This window comes from Phyllostomus hastatus, unplaced genomic scaffold (genome assembly GCF_019186645.2).
Source record: "Phyllostomus hastatus isolate PE091 unplaced genomic scaffold, TTU_PhHast_1.1 phas_contig_38, whole genome shotgun sequence".
NCBI classification, from domain to species: Eukaryota; Metazoa; Chordata; class Mammalia; order Chiroptera; family Phyllostomidae; genus Phyllostomus; species Phyllostomus hastatus.
In genome coordinates this window covers 32,462,368-32,483,483 of record NW_025333869.1, presented here as the reverse complement: position 1 = coordinate 32,483,483, position 21,116 = coordinate 32,462,368, and the positions used below count along the sequence as shown (strand labels likewise).

The following is a 21,116-nucleotide window of genomic DNA, read 5'->3' as shown; positions in this document are numbered from 1 at the left end:
AACTGGCTGTTTTTCTTGCACCCCAGTTCTTTTATTAAATACGCGAACACCTTGGAAGTGCAATGAAGGTCGCTTTATGACCAACAAATCTAATCCTCCCCTTTTTCAGCTGACAGAGGGAACTCTCTCAGCGCTCTTGCGGAATTTCTCACTACAAGTCCCAGCATGCTATGCAAGGCTCTCGGAGCGCCCGGCCACCGTCCTAAGTTCGGGCCGCAGCTTTGGGGCGTCAGGCGTAAGTCAAAGCCCGCCACAGTCCCCAAGTCCGGTACCTGCTCCAGGGTCGTGAGTGCCGGGTGTGGACCGTGCGCGTGCGCGCCCGGAGGGGGCGTGAGGCGGGTGTGCTGGGTTTCTTGGAGCTCGTGGCAGCTGAGGTTAACGGCAGCGGTGTCCCGCGCCCCACTGGTAGTTGCGGGGCCTCGCGTTTCGCCCAGGGCTGCACGGAGCCCTGGCGGCCACGGGGGACCGCAAGGGGCGGAGGAAAGCAGGGGGCCGGCCTCGGCACTCGGAGGAACAGCCGAGCATGCCCCGAGACAACATGGCCTCCCTGATCCAACGGATCGCCCGCCAGGCGTGCCTCACCTTCCGAGGCAGCGGGGGCGGCCGCAGCGCTTCCGAACGCGGCGCGGTGCCCGGCCCCGAGGCGCCGTTGCCGCAGGGCTTCCCGGAGAACCTTAGCAAGCTGAAGAGCCTGCTGACCCAGGTCCGCGCTGAGGACCTAAATATCGCCCCGCGCAAGGCCACGCTGCAGCCTCTGCCGCCCAACCTGCCACCCGTTACCTACATGCACATCTACGAGACGGACGGCTTCAGCCTCGGCGTATTCCTCCTCAAGAGCGGCACGTCCATCCCACTGCACGACCACCCTGGCATGCATGGCATGCTCAAGGTGCTCTACGGCACCCTGCGTATCAGCTGCATGGACAAGTTGGAGGCAGGTGGCGGTCAACGGCAGCGGGCCCCACCACCAGAGCAGCAGTTCGAACCTCCTCTGCAGCCCCGGGAGCGGGACGCCATTCGGCTGGGCGTGCTGCGCTCGCAGGCGGAGTACACCGAGGCCAGCGGCCCCTGCGTCCTTACACCCCACCGGGACAACTTGCACCAGATCGACGCTGTAGACGGGCCCGCTGCCTTCCTGGACATCCTGGCCCCGCCCTACGACCCCGATGACGGCCGAGACTGCCACTATTACCGGGTGCTGGAACCTGTCAGGGCGAAGGAGCCCTCCGGATCGACCTGTGACCTGCCCCGAGAGGTGTGGCTCCTGGAGACCCCGCAGGCTGATGACTTCTGGTGCGAGGGAGAGCCCTATCCAGGTCCCAAGGTCGTCCCTTGATCCTGCAAGCGCCCGGTAGCTCTGGGCCGAAGACGTGCTCTACTCAGATCTGGGCCTGGCTGCCAGCGACCCCACCACAGGGGCTCTCTCCCTACCCCCAGGCTGCCTGGGCATTGTATCTACTGGAGTGGACTATAGTTGCTTCCTCGGGAGTCTTGGGAAGCACGGGCGACTGGACTGCAGCCAGCAGGCACGGTTATGGGGGTGGGGTAGGCGGGAAGGCTAGGTTTTCTGGTTCTGTCATTGCTACCAGGGTTTTTATTTGTTTGAAGGGGGAGATGAGCATGGGACTATCTGAAGTGCTTCCATCCTAAAGCCATAATGAAAATATTCTCTCTGTTCCCCATTCTGTACAAAATACACTGAAAGGTTTTGTCCCCGCCTCTACCTTGGGTAAATAGGGTGTGTTTTTCCTTATGTTCTTATGCCCTTTATTTCGTATTATAGTTTTAACTTATTGACTGTGCATGATCCAATGGGTTTGAGTTGGTTTTAGTTTAAGTCAGATAATTGGTTAAAAACTAGTTTTAAAGAGATGAGGTACTGTCTAAAGTGAGCTGCCTGTCTGAATAATTCGTTGTGAAAATTAAATCATTCTTCCAGAGTTGAGGAATCATCCCCAAAACATGACTATGCGTGTAGAGGACAGGATATTCTTTCTTCCCCTTGCCCAGTAGCTACATCTGGTTTACTCTAGCAGCAACTACTAAGGTATTCACACCTACATATGTTAGGACAAATTGTCACAGTTTATCTTCCTATGAGTCTGCAGCTCTGTGAGTTGAGCAGATTTCTGTTTGCACATTTCACCTTGAATGCAAAAACTATGTTAACCTGAAGTTATTTTTTTTCTTGCATTGGTGTAAGAGGTGATAGGGTAATTCTGTATTTTCTAATCAGAAGATTCAGAGATGCTGAAATCTGCATGCTTCCAAACAACTGAATGTAAAACAGCGCTAGCCAGCAGTTGAATTCCATGTCCCTGTTTACTCCCAGCATTTTCCCGTAAAAATAGAGAAAAATGTTAATGACTGTTTCAAATTTTCTCAGCCCTAATATTCCAGAGGGGTGGTGGTTCTAGCTGTGTTGTTGGTGGCCCTGTTCTCAGAACCGTCTCTCTCAGGCAGGAGAGAGCCATTGCTTGCTTCATCTAGTGTGGTTTTCTATAGGAAAAGACAAGCACTGATGGTCAAGGCTACAGAATTGAGAATTAACTCCACTGCTGGCCATTTTTAGGGTCCAAAACTTCGGGCAAAACACTTCCCACACCCACCTTTTAACAGTTGAGCTATCTGTGTCTGGTTTTATTTTTTGTCATTTTAATAGGGTGAGCAGCTTGGCCCTGTTTACAAACACATTGACACTATTTGCTTCAGGCTGTGGAGCACTATTTCTCTCTTTTTACTATTTACAGGATTCCTGTTCTTTTTTCACAAACTTTTAATTAAAACTAATTAGAAATAAGCCCATTAAAATTTACTCAGCTGTTGTCTAAGCCCTGTTGATGGACTTGCCCATGTGGCAGTCCAGTTCTAATATCTATGATAAGGGGAGATTTACTGTTGGTGGAAGTTGGGACCCTTTAGGAGAAAAAGTATGTGCCTTTGCTTCTTTATGCATACTGGGTTACAGAGGCCCAAAGTGAAGGAATATCTGTTCCCAGTTTTAAAAATAGAATGGAAAAAGGTAAATTTTTGATGAATTTTTTTTTATTTACAAAAAGGATGCTTATTGAAGGTGATGTGCCACTATGTTAAAAAACATGATGGATGTAATGCCAAGAATTTTCTCCAAGGTTACTAACATTTTATGGTAGCTTCACATTGTAGTGTGGTCTAGTATGTCTTGGGGGCAGTTTGAAGTAGTTCTTCATATGTTCAGTTTGAAAAGAAGTTCTACATATGCAAATTATGATTTTTCTTAGAAAAGTGTTCACCAAATTGGTGTTTGTCATAGCACAGTATGAATGTGTTTGGTTATCACTCACATAGCTACCAGTTTTGAATTATATTGTAAAACATAAAGATGATTAATAAGATTGTGGATAGTAATGTGTATGTTATAATACAACCTGGAGTACATTAAACTCACTTACAGAAAATTCTGGCAATGGGCCAGAAATAGAGGAGGAATTTTTTTTTCCCCAAACTTCACTATATAAAGTTTTAAAGTACTCGAGTATAAGCAAACTTAATTTAAAAAAAAAACAACTAAGGTGCTTTTCAAAAGAAAAACAAATTGTTGCAGGCCAAAACAGCAATATAATATCTCTAGTTAAAAAGGAACAGTGAACCTCTTGGTTCACTAATAAATTCTGAATAAATTAATGGGGGACACAAAATGTAACCTGTTACAGTGAGCCACTAAAAAAAAAATTCTTAATACAAAGGCAAATGTGCAAAACTTGCACCTTTCTGCATAAACTGTTAGTCATGACTGTCTTCATGTGCTGCTATTGCATTTCCTTGTATTCCTGCGATATACTGTTTTAATAACAACCAGGAAAAAGTCTTCCCTATAAAGACTAATGAGCACAATGATACTAACCACTTAAACTTTCCTGTTGAATAACATGCAATAACTTCCTCTCATGGGTAAGAAGTTGTCTGTCTAAATACTCCTAAAGCTTTTTAATTTTCTTATATCAATGGCTACTATATCAATGGAGAGTATTGTGTACCTACCTACTACTTTATGAGAAGTGTTTTTTTTTACTAAGCCTGATTTGCATGGATTGAGTTTATTCCGATTGCTGTTTATTAATGAAAATGGTGAGCCTCTTTTTAAAGTAATAAGTGTTTGTCAACAGGAGTGGGTTCTTTGACCTTTTAGCACCAATATCCTTGAACTTCTCCCAAAAGTTTCATCTTTTATTCTTCCTTTTGCATCATCCCTTGGTAGGTGCCTCAGTCTTGGCATCCCAGGAGGACTCTGTCATCACTCATGTATTCCAAATGACTTTGGATTTTGTGCTATGGCTCTACTGCTCAATGAAGAAGCAATACATCTTTAATTCAGGGCTCTGCTCACTGCAGTTCAACTCTAACCTGAGGGCAGTAACACTCTTGTAACTCTCCTGGTCTGAACTCCGGACCACTGATCCCTTCCGAGCGGAGGCATCTACTGTCAATGAAGAAAATTATACGTGAAGTCCCATATAAATACTGAATCTTCATATCCAGGGATGTTTACATTTCTGGATTAAAATCAGTGTACTTATGGAAAATAAAGACATGTTTGAAATTGTTTAGAGGTAAATCTTATTTGACTAATGCAAAATGGAGAAGGAAAGTACTGCTATAGTGACTTTGTTATAATTAACGTTAAAGGTTCATGGTCTATACTGTAAGATTGTGTTGTGCTAGAAAAGGGTGACCTGCAGATTCTAAAGTTTATTTCCTTGAGAGTGAGCTTTGAAACAGTCTGAACATATCTGAAACTATTTAATGTTTAATCCTACTATTTTGCTGAAAATAGAAAATATCTTCATTTAACCTAAGAAAAATAAGCTAGTACAAGAAAAAATACTTTCATCCACACACGAAAGAATCTTTGGACTTAAGTATTTTCTTGTCTTTCTTTTTACAGTAAAATTTGTTTGTTTGGACTGGAGGCATTTTAGGCACTTGGAGTGATGTTGACCATTCTTTCACACAAGCACATTGAACTGGACTATTAAAATATCCCACAGCTGTTTTTAATAAATATATACCAAACAAGGTGCCTTAATTTCATTAGCAGGATACTGACAATAAATAGCCTGTTTATGAATAATTTAAGACCTTATTTAGATTTAATAGATCTATTTTTAATGTGCACTGAACCATCTCAAATGTATTGTAGTCTTTACAGAGTTACTCTCCAGAAGTTTATTTATTTTTTTTTAGATTTTATTTATTTATTTTTAGAGAGGGAAGAGAGAGAGAGAGAGAGAGAAACATCAATGTGCGGTTGCTGGGGGTCATGGCCTGCAACCCAGGCATGTACCCTGACTGGGAATCGAACCTGCGACACTTTGGTTCGCAGCCCACGCTCAATCCACTGAGCTACGCCAGCCAGGGCCAGAAGTTTATTTTTAATAAGAATTCCAAGTAGCAGCAGAAACATCAATAATACAATTACTCAATAAAGCATTGAATATAATAAGGAACAGGCTTGGCTTTATTTCTTGAGTAGAGTGAAAAATGAGACACCTGTGAAAAATACCTAAATGTTTCAAGCCAAAAATAAAATCTGGTTAAAGGTTGTTGAAATTGAGGAGTAAAAGCCACAAGTTTGAAACAATACCTTATGGTATGTTTTACTACTTGATGAGGCCCATGTCAGGGTAAAAGTAATTATGTAACCAATTTGAGTCATAAAATGTACTTAGTCTTTTTCTAGTCTTTTGCTTTGTAAACAGTTGTTTACATTTTGACTGAAGCTGCTCTGAAATTAAATTTGGCAAGAAAATTACAGCTCTTATAAACTATAGGTGTGCTATATTTTAATATAATGAAATTTTGGTAGGAGGGAAGACTTCATTAAAACAATTGTCAAAACGGCATTGTTTTATACATATTAAACAAGATTGGCCAAACAAGGATGATAATATGCTGACAAGCTAGGAAATAGGAATTTAGCAAAATAACACCAGTCACTAGAACAATCTGGCACTGAAGGTTAGAAACTTCCATTTAGTAATTATAGAAAGAGGTATTCTACATCTTTAAATTTGGGCAGAGAAAAAATAAAAGGATTAATCATGTCCACATACTAGATCTCAAATCCTAGTGCTGGTAGGCAAAAAGTAGTTCCCAGGAGTAGCTGTACTGCTGAAATGCAGGCCATGAATTGTCAGCCAGGACACGGGACAGTTCGCGGACAATGGAGCTGAAGAGTGGGCACTCCGGTGTTAACACTTGGGTGATCTGGAGGCAGTGGATGAGGCTACGTCTTTAGGCCCAATTTTAGACAAAGGTGGCTTAATAAAGACAATCATTTGCTTTGTATAATAGACAACTTTTTTTTTGGTGACTTTATATTTTAAAATTACTACAAAAGGCTCACTGTAAAATGAACCCTATAATGTACTTTTGCTAATAACCATTATCCAGTACCATGGAGGACATCTGCCTACTTAATTCAAATTTTCTTTGAGATTTTAAGGAAGGTGTACACCTATGTTATCTAATGAGCTGAGTATTTCGGTAATCTCTAGACCCACCAAACATATGGCAGATTAACGATCCTTCCAAATATAGGAGTACTTGGGGAGAGAAATGAGCCCCGGGTAATTCCTTTGGCAACCCGTTAATGCTGTCACCCATATGTCTGAATGCATTTTTGATCTGAGGAGGTGATAGGTCTTTTCAAAAAGTTTTGTGTGGTCATGAAACTAATCCAAGAACCTGAAAGTCATTTCCAGCTTGACCACACCACCACACTTTCCACAAAGCTACATTTTGTCTTGAGTTCCTGGCCCTGGTCAGGGTTCTGAAAGCAGTTGCAAATGTGTAGTCTCCGAGTGGGCACTTGTTTGTAAGTATTTATTTTCCAGAGCCCACTCAGGCGCAGAGAGAAGCTATAGGCTCTTATGGAGGACGGAACAATGAGTCAAAACAACGCCTCCCCATTTTTACACTAATACATTGGGGAAATCCCCATAACACTAGGGTTTGATTATGAATGGAGATTACTTTGGGGTGAGAGGGCTGCCGTTGAAAGGCTAGTAAAGAAGACTTGGATATCCTAGCTTGGTCAGAGCATTAAAAATCACTGGGTGAACTATTGAATTCCCACCAGAAAATCTTTCAGAAATGATTTCTAGAGCAAAAAAGTATTGTTGAAAAGGATTTATTTACACCATAGTCATAAAGCATCCAGTATCTGAACTTCAGTTAGTGGTTTTATGTTAGACTAAATCAATTATGTTTCCACAACTATTAAGAGCTAATAACCAAACAAGTCAGCTCCAGTAACATTCTTTACATTCTTATCTGCAATTTGACTACAAAGGTAACACTTTTAAGTCACAAAACAGAGCATACAAAAATATACTTTCTAAAAAAAATTCCAAATATTAACAGGCAGATATATACAGCCATACTAAACCCAGGGAGTGACTTTCATTTCCATAGTAAGGCAACCCATTTACATGCAGACCCTGTAACATTGTCTACATCACACAAGGCACCAAGGACACTTCCAACACAATTGCATGCATCCTAGTTTCAGAGAATATATGTACATCCCCTTTTAAATAAGTTAACCTCTGACTCATTTCAAGAGGTTATAAATGCTTTTTTTTTTTCCCAAAGGTTCAGAACTTGGAGAACAGTGCACATCAAAAATACACAAAATCTGAGTGGATATACACTGCAAAAATAGTCTACATTTCTCAACTCAAAAAGGAGCAGATATTGCTATGTCCCTCCTATCACATTGCACTTCTGTTCTCTGAGTTTATAATACATATTGCCTAAAGGGTTGAGAGGACTAGATAAGCTTTGATTCACTGTCCTACGGCCACAGAATGCAGCACAAAGACCATGCTTTACTCACTGTACAGTGTCCCTCAGAAAAGTCCCAAGCCATAAAGTGCACATCAGTTTTGCTTCTTGTCTTTGCTATCCCCACCCGAAGGGATCAGCATCTCCCAACCTGCTGTAGAAAACGTCTCAGGTCAACTCTGACATTCAGAGTCAACAATCTGTAATTGGTCAAAATTAGAAAAGGGGAGCAAAACCTAGTCAAACCACCCTTTAAAGCAAGGTTAGCCCTCAGCCCTCTAGGCCAAGGACCCCCAGCAAACCCCTTCAAGAACCTCCCCATGATTTGGGGGTGATTGATAGTCAACTCACCAAAGAGAGACTAAGGTAGGCTAACGTTTAGGAAGGACCTGCTTCTAAGTGGAAAGGCGGGCAGTGCTGGGCTCCACCAAAGCCCTTTGCCCAATGAAGGAAGGCAAGAGAGGGTGGTAGTGTTTGTTGTGCAGTTCCAGTGGCCCAAGGGCCTAGGGGCCCTCAAGGAGCTGGTGTGTCAGTCTGAGTCTCTCATCTCAAGGTGTCCTGGTCCTAGAGGAGCAAGTGGCCAGGGAGCCTCCAATAGTGCTGCCGTTGCTGCACAGGGGCACTCCAGCCTGCGTGCCCCCCGTGCAGGACGCCGTAGAGGCCGCTGGCACCGATGAGGAGGGGACACTGCTTTTGCGCTCCTTCTGTCTCAGGTGGATCTTGGTGTGGCGCTTCCTCTCATCACTCCTGGCAAACTTGCGGCCGCAGTAGTCACAGGCAAAGGGCTTCTCGCCAGTGTGGGTGCGGATGTGGGTAGTGAGGTGGTCACTGCGGCTGAAGTTGCGCATGCAAATCCGACACTGGAAGGGCTTGTGCCCGGTGTGGATGCGGATGTGCCGCGTCAGCTCGTCCGAACGAGAAAATCGCCGGTCACAGCCTTCTGCTGGGCAGGGGTAGGGCCTCTCATGCACTGGCGTCTTGCTAGGCCTGTTTGGGTACTTGCGAGGCCTCAGAATGGGCCGCAGTGGCAGATGGTGGGGGTTATAGGCAGCGGCAGCGGCTGCTGCTGCTGAGCTGCTGCCAGGCAGCCGGGGTCCCTCGCTGCCTCCACTGGTCCCTGGCCCTGTAGCCCCAGCACTTGGGCCCCCCAAAGTAAAGTTGCGGATGGTAGAGAGTGGAGTAAGTGGAGGCGGGACTCGCAGGGAGTCCAAGGGGCAGGGAAAAGGCTTTCGGTCTGGGCCAGCTGTACCATGTAGGTCTCTCTGGCACTGTGATGGGAAAAATCCAGGATAGTCTGGGATCATGGGGAAGAGACCTGGGTCCGTGGTTGGCTTGGGGGATGGGTAGGAAGGAGGTGGTGGGTAGGCCAAAGAGGAGGAGGTGGAAGTGGTGGGTGCTGACAGGAACGCTGAGGGATCCTGGTAGAGGTCTCCTGCACAGCCAGAATAAGGAGGTGGCGGTGGTGGAGAATAGAGGTGGTCCAGGTCAGGCTGGGTCTGGGACATGGTGCACACACCCAGGTGTCCTGTGGCCAGTGGGTTGGGAGAGGCAGATGTGACGCTAGACGAGGCTGTGGTCGAAGCTGGGGAAGTGACCCCCTGCAGGATGCCTGCACTCACAATATTGATGATACCTTCTGGGTAGCAGCTGGCACCAGCGTACTGGGGGTCAATGGAGAACTTGCCCATGTAAGTGAAGGTCTGGTTTCGGGATGCAGAGACAGGAGCAAAACTGCTGGGATATGGAAGATCCAAGGACCTCTTCTCTCCAGTCATGTCAATGTTGATCATGCCATCTGGGGAAAAGGAAGAATAGAGGTGGAACAATGAGAATGCAGCCACTCCTTCTTACCGCCTCTCACACGGGTCCATTCCCAAGGCCTAGCAACCTAGCACTTTCTCCCCTAGCACAGGTGGGGAAATCGCTGTCCACACGTAGTAAGAAGAGCCTAGCTCGATATCCCACTGTGGTAGCCAGCACAGTCTGGGACTCAAACTACCACCAGGAAAGCAAGATGAGCTACTCCCAATTCCCCACACACAGCCATCTGTGGCTCTAGTCCCCAATAAAAACACCCAATAATAGCAAGAACAATATTAAAAATTCCCCATCTGCTTGGAACTTCTTTCCTTCTCCTTTGCTTAGGGGTCCCACGGGTAGGGTGCCGGGCAGACACCACCCAGGTGACTAATCCCAGCTGGTGCCGCAAAGGTGCCCAGCTCTACAGGGGAGCCCGAGAAGGGGCCCGTGACTTCCCGGCTGCTCCCCATCTCCGGTGCCTTCCCTCCCTCCCTTTCTTGCAGCGCTTCTATTGAAGGCTGCTTTGCTAGAGGGAATTCCGCGCTGCGGTGGAAGGAGTTTATAGGTTTTCTTTCCGTCCCAATCTTGCCCCACAAACGTGCGTTCCCGCCCAGCCCAAGCCCAGTGGGCAGGCTTCGAGAAAGGCTCCGGAGCCGCGGAAGACCACTTTTCTCCCCATCGCCAAGAAAACCAGAGGCACCAGTGCCTCCGCAGGTCTCCCTCCGCAGCCAAGGAGCCGTTTCCCGCCGTGTCCCGCCCTCCTCCTCCGACCCCTCCTCCCCGCCTTGCCAACCCCCTCAACTTCTCAGGCGGAGCGCAGGTGGGAGCTCTCCTTAAGGCTGTATGGATTGCGCGTTCGCAGACTTTCTCCGGGTCTGCTCTGCCTGGAAACAAGCAGCGTACTCTTTCCTTCGGAGCTTCGCCGCCGCTCGGCTCGCTCCTCCAGAGCCCCGAACTTTCTCCTCACTTTGCCCCTACCCCAGGAGAGGGGAGGCCGGAGTGCCGCCGGCCGAAAGCCCTGCAAACGCCTCAAAGTGTGGTTGTGCACCTCTTCTACTCTCACCCCCGAGTGAGCTGGGGGCTGGGCACGCGCGGCGCACGCACGCCGGCTCGCTGGCGACTCGGTACTTCTGTCAGCGCGCCCAGCTCCACCACCCGATTCTTTGATCCCGCGGGGCTTCTCCTGCACGAATTCCAGGCTTCAAAGCCAGTTCGGTCGACATCATCCACCTCGCGCCCCAAACCTTTCCTCTAAGTCCTACACACCCACCGCGCCCCATCTATATACCCTACGAGCTGCGGGAGTCCCGGCCCAAGAAGGGAGCACGCGGCTTACCTCCGGCGACTCCGTTCATCTGGTCAAAGGGGCCTCCCAGTTCGGCATTGGGAAAGATGGTCACCGACGTGGCAGCGAGGTCCTCCACCGGATAGATGTTGTCAGACAGCTGGTGCACAAAACCACTGAGAGTTACTGGGATTTTGTCTACGGCCTTGGCGGTCATCATTTGCTCTTCGCACAACCTGGAGACCCAACTCCCTCGCTACCTGGAGTGTCAGAGAAGCCGTTTTGGAGAGGGGTTGGACTAAGCCTACGTTGGTATCTCCTTTGGCCCTCCACACTTAAAAGCAACCACCAAAAAAAAAAAGAAGAAAAAAAGAAAATCCAACAAATAAAACTAGCAAACAAGTTGCTATATTTTTAAGAAAGAAGAAAAATGGCTATTTGCCACTGACTCTCTCCCGTGCTCCGGCTGGGAAGCCAGGAGTTGGTGGTGTAGTGTTATTATAACAGTCAGTGTGTCCCCTCGCCGAGCTATTAATCAATTGCTGCTCTCCCTGTGAGATGGAAAGTGTTGGTGTGAGTATTTATGGGCAGGTCCTCAATGCCCGTGACGTCGCTGCCCATATATGGACTGAGGAACAGGGCTGGGCCAGGAGGCTTTTGCCGTCACATGGCTAATTTGCATACAGGATCCGCAGCCCGGGCTCCACCGAGCTTGCAACTCCGGGCTCGCAGTCCGCGGATATCCGCAGGGGTCTAGGGCGTGCGACCCGAGCCGCAGGTAGGGTCTAGAACGTGGAGGGGCGGGGGGAACCTCGTGGGGAAGGGGCGCGCCGTGGGTCTGGCGCTAGCTACTAGGAGAGAGCAAGCGGGTCCAAGCTACGGCGCGGCCCCTTGGGGCGGGGAGGAATTCCGGTTCTCCGGGACTTTCCAAAAAAGGCGAAGATCCGGTACCGGCGGCTCCGCCTCCCCAGCCCTTGTTTGGGAGCCATTCCGGAAAATTAAACTTCGGAAAGAAACCGAGCGGAGCCGAGACACTACAGTCAAACCCCTACTCACTTTCTTGGCAGCTGAAAACCGCAAGCAAAGGAGGCAGTGAAGAAAAAAAAAAAAAAAGCTTCATGCATTCACGGAAGCTGACTGCTTTTTTCTGAATTACTTGGTGGAAAGAAGTGGCTGATGATAAGAGTGAATGCGGTATTGCTTTTTTGGAAAGTCTGTTCTATTTATACAGGAGCGAAAACGGAACAGGTTTTGAGTTGTTTGTTTGTTTAAGTATTCTGGGCACCTTGAGGTTGGGGGAGGGGTGGTAAACCCTAGGAGGAGAAGAATAACTGTAGGGAGCTTCGAGAGAAATCCTGCCGGAGACAACCCCCCTTCTCTACCCGCGCTCTTCCCACCCCACTTCAGCTGCTGCGCGAAACGGGCGCCCTGCCCGGCGCGTCTGGGCGGTCGGTTGTGTGGGGGCGTCCAGATGGAGGCTTGGACATTCACTCTGGCCCGCCACACACACACACACACTCTCACACACGCTGCACTTCCGATACAGACACTCCTGCCCCCGCTGCCTTCTTCACACACCCACTTGCACACCTTATGCTACACACCTCTCTGTTGACATAGAGCCGGTGAGCCAGCCTCGCCGACAGGCAGAGCGAGAGCCGGGGCTTGCTGAACACAGTGCTTTTCGAAGACACCCATCCTCACCTTACTGCCTCTACGGACCCACTGCTACGGCAGCCCCCGACCCGACAGAGCCTATACTCCGGAGATGCGCCCTGTCCGCACGCGCCCTACTCCAAGACACACATATTAGAAGGCATAGTCTCCCTTTTCCTTGTCAAGAGTCACCTGGGTGAGCCCAGAGAGGACCTGAAAGCAAACAGCATCGCTAATGCCAGTTTTGAGTCACCATTCACCCCACACGAGTCTCCCTTTGCGAGAAAAGGAAAAAAAAAAAAAAACACCCCACCTGACTCTCATGTAAACCTTTCTGTTTAGTGCCCAAAACAATTTTTTAAAACTTTTCAAGAGGTCCAGGTAACGGCGGGCTTCTGACTCGTTACCCGCGCCGCTCCTATCTACCAGGGCACCCCGGCCGCACCGCGATCGCTCCGGGCGTGGCCCGGGGCCCGTGGAAGACTTATCAGAAGTGGTCAAGCCCGGCGCGCGTTGCCGCCTGCCTGGCCCTTTTCCGCACCAAAGACGCCAAAACCTGGGATGTAGCGCGGACGCAGCCTCCAGGGCCCAGCCCGTCCCTTTTCTGCCCCCGGTTCGGGACCGCACCAGCCTCGCGGGGGCCACGGCGCCACGCCGTGGAGGAAGCTCGGCGCTGCAGGCGGCACTCCCGCGGCTCACCTGCCGCGGCCACAGCGGCAGGGAGCCTGTTCCCGCCCGGCCCCGCGCTCGGAGGTCAGATCTCCAGGACAGCTGGGAGCGGCCTCTGCTCCTCCACCAGGGCACTGCTTCTCCCCTAGTCCGCCTGGAAATCTGTTCGGCGGCCAGCCATATTCCTGAGTTGAAACGCCCAGAAAAATTTTTGGAAAGTTTCTGGCTCGTGCTGTGCGCTTTTCCCATTGGAGACAGAAATAAAAGGAAATCGGAAGGAAATCGTAGCAAGGTTAGCACCCGTGTAGGTACCCCACCCTCGGCAAAAATATGCAAAGTCCCATTTCTTAAAAAGAAAATAAGGAAAGAAAACTGCACTCTTACCACGTGCGCCAGCCCGTTCCGCCTGCGATCTGGCCGGTCCCGCGGCCCCCGCGCTGACCACCTGCAAGACGACGCCTCGGAGGGGAGCCCGACTCGCATCTCCAGCCCCTGAGTCCGAAAAAAGTGGGGGGGGTGGGTAACGGAGTTATGCAAATATGGGTCGTGGCAGCGGGGTTCGGGTTACGGCCCCCCGCCAGCCTCCGAGGTGAGGCATCCACCGGTGGTGAGCGCGGGCGCCGCGACAGCTAGCGCTTCGCTCCTCTTCATGCACGTGGGCGGGCAGGCGGGCGAGTAGCCAGGGCCGCCCCGCGGCGGGCGATGCTGCCAACCCAGCCGGCAGCCACCAAGCGCCGCCCCGAGGGGGAGCTCCTGGACGTCCCGAGTGCCGGGGTGAGCAAGGCGCCTAGGGCAGGATGCAGGCTGGGGGCGGCCCTGGCCAGGGGGAGCTGGGCGGTTTTCGCCTTCTACCCTTCCGGAAAGAGGAGGTTGAGTCGGGGGTCACATGGGGGAGGAACTGCCAGCGAGGAGGGGAAGGCTTGCCTGGTTCGTCTGAAAAGCAAGTTAGAGTAAATGCGAGTGACTGATCCTCTGGAATTATTCGGAGTTTTCCAACAACCGAAACCTCCCTTAAGAGCTTCACCACGTCAAGCCCGCCGCGTGTCAGGAGTGGGTTGGGGGCAGAGCCAACCAAGAGCTGCAGAGAGGCTATGCGGGCTCCCGGGAGGGTGCCTGGGCCCAGTTTTGGGAGGCCTTCCCTGAATCTCCTCTGGAAACGGGTCAGTAGATACTTACTGTTACCTTCCTTCCTTTTTCTTTTTCTTCTCTTTTTTTATGAATGTAATGGAACAAAGTCTAGGTACACTCATGTAAAGCCAGCCACCCTGTGGATAGGTAATAAATTCAGAAAGCTAAAGTGACTTACCTAGAGTCACGCAGCTGGTAAGTGGTGGTATCCAAACTTGCAAACAAGCCTTCTGACTCCAAGTACACTGCTCTGGTCGCTACATCTTCCACTCAGGAAAACCCAGTTCTGGAAGTGCAACAGTTCTTTGAGGATTGGAAGCCTGGCTCAGCCCACTAAGGAAGAAACAGGTTGCCTTCTCCAACTTCATCTCTTGTCTCTGGCATTTCTGAAGAGAGGAAAGCTGAAGTAAGGGCTTTCAAAGGCCAAGGGATAAGAGACTAATATGGACACACACACACACACACACACACACACACACACACACACACACACACACACACACACACACACCAGGAAGGGAGAATTAGAATTTGTGGGCTTTCCAGACCTATGTTATGGATGGAGTGACTGGGTCAGCATAATGCCAGCCTACTATTCAGTCCTATAATAAGAGAAGCCAACCCCACAGCATCCTTCCTAGAGGAAAGAAGTGAGAAAAGAAATAGGTAGAGACAGGAAAATTCCAAAGTTGTTTACAGAGTAAGATACTGTGCTGGGAAGGGGGTTGGGAGAGGAAGGAGGAATGTGGCAGCTGAATAGAGAAATGTAATGTACCATGGTCTCTAGTGGTAGGCCCTTGAACTTACTTTGATCAAAAATGAACAAATAAATGCCATTCTTTAAAAGTGAGCTGTCAAAATGCCCAGGTATATGGGATGCTCCATGGTTTATCAAACTTATTAAAAGAGTGGTAACCTGATGTCACATTCTGATTTGCTAATTCCAGATCCAGAAAATGAAAAAAGAAGGAAGCATAGGAGCCCTTTAGTAGACGTGCCCCTAGGGTAGGGGGATTAGGTAAGGGTGAGGAGCAGGGGAAGTAGCCTGAAGGTCCTGGCTGGCCCTCAGAGTCCCCTTTGTGAGTAGTCTTAACTTCTTATTTTTTTTCCCCACCACAGGGACTGAGAATCACAATGAGTGATGAGATATGTTATAAATAATTTGATAACATTTGCATTTTGATTTATTAAGAAACATTTTGAACATTTTCACCCACTTCCATTCTAATACTGTTACTACTGGAGTGGGAAACAAAGAATTGCCCCTAACTGTGGACACACATACACAGGGTGTGGATATGAACTTGAATGGTGTAGGAGATATACATTTCAGTAAAAATCAGGCTAATTGCCAAATCTGCCATCCAGCCAACTCTTTCTTAAAGGTGCCCCTGTGTTGAGAAAACTGATCAATGGTTTTCTACATTTAGCAACTCCCTATGAATCTGGTAATCCCAGAGGCTATAAACCAAACCCAGATTATGCCTGAGAGAAGCATTGCTTCACATCAGTCAAATGTGAAACTGAAGTCATGTTTTATTGGCACAAATAACCTGGCCAGGAGGAAATAAGACCCTGTGATCTTACTTTGTTGCAGCAGCAACACTAGCAGAGGGTATTCAGGTTCCCTTTAGGGTGAACTATCACTAAATCGACAAATATTTCTTGACACATCTAGTATGTGTCAAGTGCTATGCCAAACCCTGGACATACAATGGTGCCTAAAACCAGGCTCGGTTCCTGCCCCCGTAGAGCTTGTACTCAGTCATATGAATATATAGTTGCAAATAATGGCACCGTATGACCCCAATGAAGGAAGAGGACAAAGGACCCAGCCAAGTCTAGGAAGTAAAGGAAGGCTTCTCTAAGTGGACAGTCATCTGAAGCATGAGCAAGAATTGCGGGAAGGCAGGTGGATAGGGCATTCTGAGGGAGACAGAGTAGGTATGGAAAGACCCTGAGGTGGGAGGAAGCTAAGTGCGTCCATGAAGTAAAGAAAGTGCAGTGTGGGTGCCACCTTCCAAGCCTAGTACACTAGGGCTGAGGGTAGCCAATACAGACAGCCTGCTTGGAAGCACCCATCCCCCAAAATATTTTAACTTCTACAACTCTCTTTTTTTTCCTGCCATTATCTTTTCTGCTAATGACAATTGCATTATAATTTTTACATTTGATATTTATTTTTAGCATTCGGCTTCTTCAAATGAATGAGAACATGTCCATAGGATTTCAGCAAGAAGAGAGAATATATACAGAAATGATTATTGACATCAGCATTGTTTTTCAGTGATAATCTTAATGAAATAATGAAATGTTATTTCATTAAGGAGATGACAATGTAAATTTCATCCCGTTTAAAATGAATAGAGTAAGCCTGGCCAGGCAGCTCAGCTGGCTAGAGCATTGTCTTTATATGCCAATGTTTTAGGTTTGATCCCCGGTTAGGACACATACAAGGATCAACCAATGAATGCATAAATAAGTGGAACAATAAGTCAACATTTCTTTCTCTCTCTGTCAGATCAATAAAAAATGGTTTTTAAAAAATTTAAAAGAATAGAGAAATACAGCTTTCTAATAGAAACGTCAAATCTACAGATCATTTTATCATTGCTGACAAAAAATCAAAGGTAAATCAATGTATTATTTATCACAATTGTTTAAGACAAGGAAAATGTCAACCTGGCATCCATGTTCAAAAGTGATAATGTGTCAGTCTGATCACAAAGGCTTGAAGCAAGATCTCCATCCCAAATCACACATTTTTATGCCTTTACCTTTTAAATCTTTCAACTTATACATTTAATTTATGAAAAATGAAGTTACCTATAAGGAAATTCCTGGATTTTTTTAATGTATATATCACTAGCCTGCTTACAGATTATAGAGAATAATTTTTCCTTTTCTAAATAATGTCAGGTTTCCCATAGAAGCTTTGTTTGTGTCTGTAGAAAAGTGTGGGGAGAGTAAGTGAATCCAATTGTCAAAGTAGCTGTTTTGCAGCATGTAAGCCAAAAAAGAAAACACACACAAACATTTCATATTTTAACTGAATAATCTTGATAAGAATAGTCACCATTTATTGTGTTTAAGATTGTGAGCTCTGGAGGCCCATATGGCCTGGGTTCAAATCCTGACTCAAACTTTACCTGGCTATGTGGTTTTAAACAAGTTATGTAAATTCTCTGTTCCTCAGTTTCCTCATCTGTAGGGTGGACAAAATCATTATACATACCTCGTAGGTGTATTGAGGATTAAATGTGGTGATATATGTGAAACATATCGCACACTGTTTGGTACATGGTAAGTGTTCACTGATTGCTAGCTATTAAATTGTTACTACTATTGAATACCACTTTGAAGACAGACACTGTACTATGTTTTCCTAGGTTTATTGTTTTATTCTTCACAACCACCTTGAAAAGTAAGGCTGTTTATTCTTATTTTACAGATGAGAGAAGTGAGGCTCAGAGAAGAAACAGAGGTTCCCCAGATTTACACCGGAAGTTGCAGGGCCAGAACGTGAACACTAGTCTTTTAGTGTCCAAAGCCCACATTGTTCAAGTACATAGTGTAATGCAGAGCAACCTGTGGCAGATAATAGCAAGAGCAGCTGTATTTCAAATATTGATATACATTCATGATACTTGTTCCTGCATTCTGAGTGTCAGCTTTCAAGAATAACAATGGTAGAATTACTGAGGAGGTTTGAGTTTAGGTTGTAAGGAGAAAAGGCAATCCAGAAAGCAGTGGTTATTTGCATGTAATTTATAACAAGCTATAACCTTGTAAAAAATATTAAAACTTCAAAAGCCATGTTCCACAATAATAATAATCTAATGGACAGAACATCTATTTTTTTCCCAGGGAGATCAACTGCATACCAATAATACTGTTGTTTTCCAAGGAGGTTTGAAATTGTGGAATAGAAATTTAAAATTTAGGAGGAGTGGGTTAGTGAGTGATCTGCAAAATCTGGAGATAGTGCTCCATAAGACACATCCAAAAGAGAGAGAGAGAGAGATTCATAGCCTGAGTGAACCTATTTAGGGGACTTGCTTTAGGCTGTTATCTCACGTAGTCCCTAGTCTATTGCTTTTTCAACTCCATTATAAATTCCTCCAAGGCAGGGACCTCAAAGTATGGTCCCTGTCTGTATTCTAACAAGCAGAGTTCTGGATAAGAACCCAATATATGCCTTCCCAGCAGTGAGAAGGAATGAGGCCTGGCCCCTCTGAGATTTTATATGCTATCTCAGTGATTTTCAACCAGTGTGCCACAGCAGGTGTGCTGCAAGAGTATTTAAAACATGCAATACCTGACTGTTAGTCAGGGACACTGACCTCTTTTCCTTTGGATTGTCTAATTTAAAAAAATGACAACAGCCAGAAAAACAATAGCCATCCTTGTGACTGAGCCAAAATTGTACCTACTTTGTCAGATCGGCAGAAAATATATTTTTTGGTGTGCTGTAGAATTTTAGTAATTATTTTATGTGTGCCATAAACTAATGAAGGGGTGAAAAGGGGTGAAAATTGCTGAGCTGTCTTGTCAGAAGTCTCCTAACCAACTAATTCTACCCAGCCCATGACTTATCACCTTTAATGATTTCTCCAGGAGATGTTGGAGTTCAGAGCCAAGGCAAGGACCCCAAAAAACATCCTGTGAAGGATTTGTCCTCAGATGATCCTTTTTTGGCAATTTAAATTATGAAATTCTGAGCTGTCACCCTCTGTTGTCAGTGTAGCAAATGCCACTGAGGTAGTGGCACCCAGCAGTGATGACCACTGTGGAGACATGTACCCAGAAGTCCCTGCTTCCTAACTCCCCCACCCCGTTCAACCACATACTACTGGTCACAGATGCAGGACACTGTAAGCAGCTGGGGAATGGAAAGGACTCAGGCCAAGAAGCCCAAGACCCGCCTTCCAGTTCTGCCTCTGCCTCTTAAGTTGGGGTTGATGCTGGAAGGAATCAGCTGAGCTTTCCATACTCACATCACTCTAGTCTTTGGTGGTAGCCTTTGGAGACAGGCTGTTCTTTTTCCATATCTGGTGATAATTTTTAACTATATGCCACATAGTTGTAGAGACACCACATCCTCTCACATCTGCCCAGAATTTTAAATGGCATCCCAAAAGGCCACGGTGTTTCTAAAGAGAGTAAGTTTTCATTTTCTGTAGTGAGAAAGGTGGCCGGAGCAGCAGGAAAGGGTTGGTTAGAGGGCAGGCCTGGCTCTGGGTGCAGCACTGTGTAGTGGAAAAATCACTAGATTAAAGTTAGGCTCAGTGGTGTCTCTCCATTATGATAATGTTTCCAATAATAATGGCTAATAGTTACTGAACATTTGAGGGTACTAAGCACTCTGTTGACTATGTTGTCTTATGTCTTAGTCTACCAATCACCCCATGAAGCAGATATCATTACTCTTTACACTTGGCAAATGAGGAAACTGAGTCACCAAAGTCCAAGCCACAGAGCTAATTAAGTGGAAGTGCCAAGATACGAACCCAAGCAGACTGACTTCATTTCTTGTACTCCCAGTACCTACCCTTCCCACCCTCCCCTGTGTAACTAGACAAGCCACTTAACCTCTCTGGGCTTCAGTTTCTTCATTTTTACATTGGGGCTGGGCATGCCTGCCTCAGATGCCGTTGGCCAGAGTACTATGGTGAATCAAAGGAAGAGGATTAAGAACATGTTCTGAAAAGCAGGACACGCAAGTACTGCAAATCTAATTATCTCTCAGAATGATTGTTTGGGCTTCTGGAGCTTCAGTGACAGCAGTGAATGTAGACTGGGATGAAACAGGAGGACATGTTTGTGATTCCAGGACAGGGACAAGGCACCAACAATTAAACTGAACTTCTAAACTGATAGCTGATCATTCCTAAGTCCTTCAAAGCGGCCTCCTTTTCTCTCCTTGTACTGGACGGTAGTCCAGATTTCTGTGTGTTCCTTTTTACCTGGAGGTGGGGTTGGGGAAGTTGACCCCAGAGACTTTGGAATGAGACCTTGGCAGGTCTGCTTCTCCTGATGCTAATAACAGGCCTAGACACATGATCACACTCCTTCTTGAATCCTAATAATTAACTAGAATGCATGTTTCTGCTCAAGGGCTGTTGTGCCTGAGAGAATATGGTGGTTACAATGCAATCACCACTGGTCACAGAACAATTTTAATCAATGCCCTTGTAAGCACATAATCAAAGCCTCACCCGATACCTGGCAACTCCCAGTTTTTTAGAATTAGAAAGTTTGCTTTTGAAAAATATTACTTAGTCAACAGCCTCTAGAAATTTCTAAAAGAAAGAAAGCAGGATAATTTAGACCCTTTCTTCTCTGCTTTGATTTTATGAAACAAGAGACACAAAAAACATGACCAAAATGATCATTTTAGTCTTCATCTGTTACTGAGAAATCTTCAAGATGGAAGGTATCTTAACAGGACGCTTTTCCCCTCGCCTTTCCTATGTTTCAGGCTTTTCAGCACAAAGCTCTCTCATAGAATGCCAACTTGAATGGAATGTTTCCCCCAAACTAGAAAATGGAAGACACACACACACACACACACACTCGTGCATATGTGGTAAATGCTAGGTGGTTCCAGTTGAACCAGAGTGGGCTTGATTCCCTTTATCCACACAAGTTCCCTGGGGTCTGGAAACCACTGCTGTGCTTTATAGAGCAACCCCACAACATGCTAGGGATCGGGCTGCTTGGGTAGGTAAACCAGAGAGCAAGTGAATGC

General features: G+C 46.7%; 2 protein-coding genes across 2 annotated transcripts; one reads left to right on the top strand and one right to left on the bottom strand.

The window, feature by feature from the left end:
* The first annotated feature begins 207 nt into the window (after positions 1–207).
* Positions 208–4,584, top strand: ADO (2-aminoethanethiol dioxygenase). The gene has a single exon (XM_045841997.1). The coding sequence runs from the start codon at positions 524–526 to the stop codon at positions 1,334–1,336; it is 813 nt and encodes a 270-aa protein (XP_045697953.1). The 5' UTR covers positions 208–523; the 3' UTR covers positions 1,337–4,584.
* Positions 4,585–7,155: 2,571 nt separating this feature from the next.
* EGR2 (early growth response 2) lies at positions 7,156–13,720 on the bottom strand. The gene is made up of 3 exons (XM_045842094.1): positions 13,622–13,720; positions 10,964–11,072; positions 7,156–9,622 (listed from the first exon to the last, which is right to left on the bottom strand). Exons 1-3 carry the CDS (start codon positions 13,718–13,720, stop codon positions 8,376–8,378), a joined length of 1,455 nt encoding a protein of 484 aa, XP_045698050.1. The 3' UTR covers positions 7,156–8,375.
* Between the last annotated feature and the right edge of the window lie 7,396 nt (positions 13,721–21,116).